At 32.0% G+C, this 7,850-nt stretch overlaps 1 protein-coding gene across 1 annotated transcript in view; it reads left to right on the plus strand.

Moving 5' to 3' along the window:
- Positions 1–5,693, plus strand: part of LOC107625595 (2-oxoisovalerate dehydrogenase subunit beta 1, mitochondrial) — a gene marked incomplete in the record, with an annotated part of 6,032 nt that extends 339 nt beyond the window's left edge. The window contains 13 exon segments of the mRNA XM_016328277.2: positions 1–72; positions 1,539–1,650; positions 1,905–1,940; positions 2,062–2,121; positions 2,195–2,252; positions 2,343–2,440; positions 3,073–3,162; positions 3,249–3,317; positions 3,431–3,517; positions 4,540–4,635; positions 4,815–4,892; positions 5,012–5,098; positions 5,360–5,693. Coding sequence (XP_016183763.1) covers positions 1–72; positions 1,539–1,650; positions 1,905–1,940; positions 2,062–2,121; positions 2,195–2,252; positions 2,343–2,440; positions 3,073–3,162; positions 3,249–3,317; positions 3,431–3,517; positions 4,540–4,635; positions 4,815–4,892; positions 5,012–5,098; positions 5,360–5,395 — 979 coding nt within the window.

Below are 7,850 nucleotides of genomic sequence, written 5' to 3' on the forward strand. Positions count from 1 at the left end.
AGGTCTCAAATCATTGAACCTTTATTCTGCAATTAACCAAGCTCTCCACATTGCTTTAGACACTGATCCACGGTATGTGTCATCATTGTTATTGTTACTGTTGTTGTTTTTATTGTTATGATGGACTTTTTAGAGAAAGTACATGGAACTAACTTTTAGGTAGTCAACATTAGTCAATTTGAGTGTTTAGGTTTATAATTTAAGATTTAGGGTCAAAAGGATTATAATTTAGGTTGTAGAATTTAAGATAAACAAATTAATTTAAAAAAAAGTTGGCTGATGTTGGCTGAAAATAGTTAGTTATGTAGCATTACTCGAAAATGTCCTAGATATTTTGCAATTTTCTTTTGATGTGTATCATGTGCATTGAGTTGGGAGAGAGGGGAGTGGGAAGTAATAACATTGTGTTTTAATAACTGAAATCATATTGAAAATTGTTCCTATATATTGGAGAAGTGATTATTAGGTACTAATAGTCTAATACTATTGAATAGTTGAGATGACAAATAGTATTAGAAATTCTATGTTTCAACTCTCTTGTATAATAATGCATTTATACATGATTTTGACAATGAAATTGTTACTTATCTTAGTGTGTATTCGATGATGCTTAAGTTTTCCATAGAGATAACTTTTTTATCAAGAATGTAGAAACTTTGTCCGCAACGTCTTTGATTAGTTTTCTGCGCTAATGTAAAGTGTTAGAGCGATAGTAAGCAATCGGAACCGAGAAAAAGTAAGAGAGAATGAATATGGTTTTTGAGCTTCAATTATTTAGACATTGGCTCTTACCTTTAGGTTTGACTAACTAAATCTAACCATTGCTAATATGAAGCTTTGTATCCTACTATCCTAGTATACATACATAAATAACAAGTATTATTATTATTAACAAGAGAAGGATAATAATAATTATGGAGCATAATCTATCCCTCATTATAAAAGATTAGGGTAAACAAGAATACACAAGCAGCAACATAGAAATGGAGCGAATTTCTCCAATCTCTCTGCATCTTTGGGAAAAGATACTCTTCTAAAAATTTTATACTCTTTAAAGATGTGAGTGTTATGCTCTATCCAAATACCCTTACTAGTACCAGAAATAGCAAATTCGCATAAATTTTTGGTTTTCTTCCTTCTCCCAAAACACTTTAAACAAGAACTGATTTAAGTCTCTATGTTGCACCCAACACCCATCAAAGATGCTAAACAATGCATTCCATGAAAATGTAGCATCTGGACAATTTAAAAGCAAATATGATACTGATTAAGAATTCAATCCACACATATTGCACATGTCTAGGAAATAACGTGGCTTCCAGCAGGCAATTGTTTTTAAAAAAAATCATATGATTTTATTTCTTCTAGGATTAATTCGATCCCATTGTTGAATGAAATTGATATAAGTGTATGTATTTCTAGTACACCTTTAACTTCCCATTTACATATCTTTAACTCTCATTGTGTGAAACAAAATTATTTTTTCGTATAGCATCAATATTATGTTCAACCTCATCTTCTCTTGCATTTGATTTCAGTTCTTATGTTTTCGGAGAAGATGTGAGCTTTGGTGGGGTCTTCCGTTGTACAACAGGATTAGCAGACAAATTTGGGAAGAAAAGGGTTTTCAATACTCCCTTATGTGAACAAGTATTTCTTTACTTCTTTGTTGCCTTTCTGTTTTCTCTTTTCTTGTTCTATTCCCATTCTCCCCCTAAATTTTTATGACTTGTTATTATTCTAAAATCTCACTAGACAGTTCTAGGAAGATGTGTTCAATTGAAGATCCAAAATGATTCAGTGAACTTCTTTAGTTCTTTCTTGCTATGTATGTTTCTAATTGTTTGTAACTAGTATTCCTTTAGCACTGATGTAAAACAATTATGCTGAAATGCTATTCATAGGGTATCGTTGGCTTTGGCATTGGTCTAGCGGCAATGGTGAGTCTCAGAGCTTAAAATAGTTTTACTTCCTAGTTTTTAACCAACGAATTTAGTTTTCCTTCTCCTTCTCTTTTTCATGTAACAATTGTTTAAACTCCTTTTATATTTTACATGGCAGGGAAATCGAGCCATAGCAGAAATTCAGTTTGCAGATTACATTTTTCCTGCTTTTGATCAGGCATTCTCCCCTCTCACGGCTAGTTTTATTCAAAGCTAATTTCGATAAGTAATTGATCAGTTATTGTTTCCAGATTGTCAACGAAGCTGCTAAATTCAGATACCGAAGTGGGAACCAATTTAATTGTGGTGGTAAATTTCTTTTCCTGCTTTAACGTTGGAAGTTCTGGCTTATTTCTATTTTCACCTGTTGCATGAAAATCGTTTTACTCACTCCTATAGGTTTAACGATTAGAGCCCCTTATGGAGCTGTGGGCCATGGTGGGCATTACCATTCTCAATCCCCTGAGGCTTTTTTCTGTCATGTTCCTGGTATCAAAGTATAGTGCTTTCATACATTCATCTTTTGCTGGTTAAACTTTTCTTCATTTTTGTTTAAAGGTCCTCGTCATGTGTAAGATGATCATCGGTTTAGACTAAGTGATAGTGAACATGCATGCCTAAATCTAGTCATCAAATTAAGACAGCTAAAAAATAATGGAATTAATAGAAAGCACCTGCATCTTACCTCCCAGATGAAGCGTGGCAGGATATCTCAAATTTTTTTGAAGTACCATTAATTTATTCAATGATATGCTTGGTGGTGTTTAGGCCTTGAGTATAAAACTGATTTCATTCAGGAGCATCTTAACCCCTGTGGTTGATAATATAAATCAGAAATAGTTTAAAATCCATTGACCAGTCACAAATGGTAATATGATTTATACTAGTTCCTTGTTTATGATATCTATTCTTACATCTTTGAACCAAAGTTACAATGGAATTTCTGCTACCATCAATATGAAACCCGTAAATTCCATTATCACCGACTTTGAACCTAAGTTAGATACCTATTGCATGCAGTTTACTACTTGTATACACAGATTTCATATAATTAACGATCTTAATGTAGAATACTGTTGTTTTATGGTTGGTACTTTTTTACGAAATGGCTCGAGTGTTTCTTGTAAAGGTGGTCATCCCTCGAAGTCCCCGAGAAGCAAAAGGGCTATTGCTGTCTTGCATTCGAGATCCAAATCCTATCGTATTTTTTGAACCGAAGGTTGTGTTTTATCATGAGAATTATGTCTTCAGCTTCTTTATGGCATTTGACTTGTGAAAATTAAATCATTTGAATCTTGGTTTCAGTGGCTATATCGTTTGGCTGTTGAAGAAGTACCAGAGGATGATTACATGTTGCCACTATCCGAGGCAGAGGTACAACACAAGTCGCATTAAATTCATGAAATGAAGTTAGAAGTTCGTCATAACTACAGAATGATAATTCTGTGAAACATTTAGTCTAATAAATTTTTTTAACATATACTCAGGTGGTTCGGCAGGGAAGTGATATTACACTTGTTGGATGGGGAGCTCAATTATCTATAATGGAACAAGCCTGTCTAGATGCTGAAAAAGTAAGTTGCATTGCCACAAAAATAGGTTACAACATGTATTCTGCATCACACAATAATTCTCCATGGTTTACAGTATGTTGGGCAAGTTGTCGGGCAAGTTGTCGCTGAAGAATTACACTTGGTATTTGGAATCAATCTTTTTTTCCAGAAAGGGAAAACAAATTGAATTTGGGGTTGGGATATTTTATCATACGTTTGGTTGAGTTACATGTGGAAGGAAACATTTTTTTTAGAATTCTAATGTCAGAGGGAAGCTGATTCTGTTTCCATGATTGACAAAAGAAATTAACAGACTAGAATTGGAAACCATGGTCAAATAGTACGACATGAAACTAATATATCACATTTATTTTATGTCAAAAATACTATGTGCACACCAAAAATCAGTTACCAAATTATCCATCATGTATTTGTGTATAAATACATGCGAAGTTTAACTCGTGTATTTTGTATTTTAATATATATTCTATACAAATAGTTCATTTAGTGGCTGACTTTTTGTCTAAACCTAGTATGGTTGATTAATTGATTTTATATATACTAGTATATCAAGGCAGTACTTTTTTTATTTATTAAATGTGTAATAGCAATAAAAATGGAATTACCCAATATGACAAGTTGTTTATAACTTAATTATGAAGCTTATAGATGTAGAACAATATGCCATGCAAGTGCTACATAACTTATTTAGTATTAAATAAAGTAATAAACTCAAGTATGATAAGCACATCTTTTCATGTCGTGTCAATGTACATATGTCCAGGTGAAACTGTAGTTCAGCAGTATGTCAATTTGGGGGGTTGGTATTTAATTTTCATATATAAAACTATTTAGAGCATCCCATTTGTAGATTCTTTTTATTTTCCAGTGGAAAATTTGGTAGTTGAAACTCTCTTAAACTACTTACCGTTGGGGAAAAAATAATCATAATATGAGAAAAATACTGAAAATCACAATTTGCATGTCTATGATAAAATATTACTTGTTTCTTAAAATTTTCAAGTTATTGTGACATTTTACAGGAAGGAATTTCTTGTGAACTGATAGATCTGAAGACATTAATACCTTGGGATAAGGAAACAGTGGAGGCCTCAGTTAACAAGACAGGAAGGCTACTTGTGAGTAAATTAATTTCAACGGTCAAAAACCGATGTATCCGGATTTATAATTGTGTCCAAATACATTGATTAATTATATTTAGATGCATTGATTTATCACTTTATGAAAAAAAGTCAAAATGACCATCAATGTGGAATGGAGGGAGTGTCTTACATGATGCTTTCAATGGGATGTATAGATTAGTCATGAAGCTCCGGTAACTGGAGGTTTTGGTGCTGAAATCTCGGCTTCCATTGTCGAACGTTGCTTCTCGAGGGTATGCTTCAGCCAAATTATTGTTGTAGAGTATATGAAATTGCATTCATACTTAACCATATTCAACAATATCTGTACGAATTCCTATCCTAACCGTCTCTTTCGTTGTTTGTTGTACAGTTAGAAGCCCCTGTAGCGAGAATCTGCGGTCTAGACACCCCTTTTCCTTTGGTGTTTGAGCCCTTCTACATGCCAACCAAGAATAAGGTAACTTGTCTGTTCGCCTTAATTTCTTTACAATCATAATAGGTGGACACAAAAATCAGTTACCAATATAAAATACATATTGAAATATAAAATACAAATTAAAAATGAGTTAAACAAACACGTATGTATATACAAATACATGATGACTGATTTAATAGTTGATTTTCGGTGTGCACATAATATTTTTGTTTTACTTGTAGGGTAAATTACACTAAGCATCCTTGAGATTACGTAACAAGTTCTGCCACTTATTTTATGCAGATATTGGATGCTATTAAATCAACTGTCGGTTACTGATGAGCTTCATTACAATCTTTCAACCATCTATGTGATCTTGAATTGCAGATATTGCATGATCATGTTTGGGACGAAATGGATTTGTATATGCATTGCAGACCATGGAATCTGGAGATTAAATTAATCATGCCTTCTCCAAATGTAGAACATTTTTAAAAAATAATAATAATAAAGGAAAGAATGAATGAAACTTGAAAATCAATAACCATACATTCGCATATTAGTCCCATCCTTGTAATTCTATATATAATAGGATTGTATCACATGAAATATTTAAATGAGAATGTGAGAATACATGCTAACTTGCTAAGCCAATTGAATTAAATTAAATGGCCACTTTAAACAACTTGCATGACATTCTCCGTCTCCCTCCTCCACCCTCTTCTTTTCCACCGTGTGCCAGAAATAGTGACCCTTTCTTTCCACTTCTGCCTTTGCTACTTTATCGATGTTGGCACTGCCCATATGTCTTAATTATTAAAGTTGTCGCGCTAGTTTTTAATATAGGTTTTTACACGACTATCCAATTAATTGTGTTTAAATGTCGATTGAATTAGTGAATTTGGAAATTAATTATTTTTGTTGACGTGACAAATTAGATAATCGCGAACTGTTTGTATATGTCTATAGCTTATTCCCCGTTTCTTGATTTCATGTGACTTTGGGATTCTTTAGAATTAATATTAACCACTTTATCCTTGAAGAATGCAGGTGTTTTCACTGTTAGTATAGAACTGCTCTTTTAGCTTTTCTTTTTTAGAAAAATTTTTGGGGCAGTAATTTTTAGTATTTTCGACTATTATTTAGTTAGTACAAACACTAAATTGTCTTCAACAAATAAATTTTATTAATTTATGTGTGAAAATTTTGAGAAATTTGGGTATAAATTATATGCTTGTTGTGTGTAAAACGTTCGTAATATAGGTGCAAATTATTGCTAGTCAAATATTAGGTAATAATAATAATAATATTTGTTGATCATGTAGCATTGTTCTTTTTTTAATTGACCCGTGAGAAATGATAAAAAAAAGGCAGCACCCGCAAATATTTGTGGGATTACCTACTGTTGGGAATAAGTAGTATGACTACGATCCAATCAATCACGTGTCAAATAATTTGTTATTGTTATTATATTAAAATGTTAATATAATAAGGTCCTTGATTAAATTTAAAGATTTATTATTGTGATAGTGATTATAATAATGAGAGATAAATCTTTTATAATTTTATCTAAATTGTTCTTTCTTATAGGATTATTAAAAAGGACATTAATAATCCAAAAAAAATTAATGGTCTTCATTGGATGAAGAAAGTTTCCTTTGACCTGTGACTATCATAGTAATTAACAACATATTTATTATACTTTGATCCCGGACACCTAATACCCTAGGGTGCTAGTTGAATGGATATTGGGTATGATGTAAATACTTGTAGAATTAATGATCAATCAATAAGAAATCCGTCAACTCTCGGTAAAGAGTTTGAGCTCTATGATTATAATGAATGAGATGAATAAACCATGGCCAAGGAGATTGAATGAATAAAGGAATGAGTTTCTTAAGTCATTCACAGTTCATTATAATAATGGTAACAAGTTAGAGTTTGACAATTAAACCATACTCTAAGGGTTAACCAAGAGTTGAAAAGATGGAAGGAATTATACTTTGTTCTTCTCAGGTTCTTAGTAAAAATATATTACTTTATACTATCGGGTCGTTAAGGAGTGTTGCTAGACGCCAACCTTGATTAGTAAATTTAGTATGACTAATTTACTACCCGCTTAGTATTGAACCTATGGGGTCACACACTAACGAGTGTTCTAACCTTTGCTGTAGAATTATTTAATTATTATTTTGATTTGATCAAATAAATAATTATATTAATTCAAATGAAATATTATTATATTCTTTGCTAGCACCAAGAATATAATAATAGTATGATAATTGTGAATATTATATGAGATTTGAGAATAATTAGTTATTCTGTATCTAAACTTGAATTCTAAATTTGGATGAGATCCTAACTGATATGATTTAAAATAACAAGATATGATTTAAATTTGAATTGAGAATCAAATTTAAAATCAGTAACAAATCTCATACTATATATATGTATGCCAAGAGTAGAGAAATGATGAGAAACAGAAGAGAATAACAAGAGTTTTATTCTTTTGCCTCTACACACATAAATGTATGTGAGCGTAATTCTTGGAGAAGAATTTTATGGCGTGCAAAGAGTTGCAAGAGGTTTCTCAATTTAGATCAGATGTCCATTGGTCAAGGAGTTGACAGCAAAGGTTGGTCTCGGTGTGGATATGCATAGTGCCTTCGTACCATCGAAGGAGAAAGTAATTTTTTACTAGCGTACATAGGTATGTAGATCTGATCTATATATTATTATTGGAATAAAGTTTAAGCACAAAATAGATCTTTAGGATTACCTTCTTTTCTTCCGC

Source organism: Arachis ipaensis, chromosome B02 (genome assembly GCF_000816755.2).
Source record: "Arachis ipaensis cultivar K30076 chromosome B02, Araip1.1, whole genome shotgun sequence".
Taxonomy (NCBI): domain Eukaryota; kingdom Viridiplantae; phylum Streptophyta; class Magnoliopsida; order Fabales; family Fabaceae; genus Arachis; species Arachis ipaensis.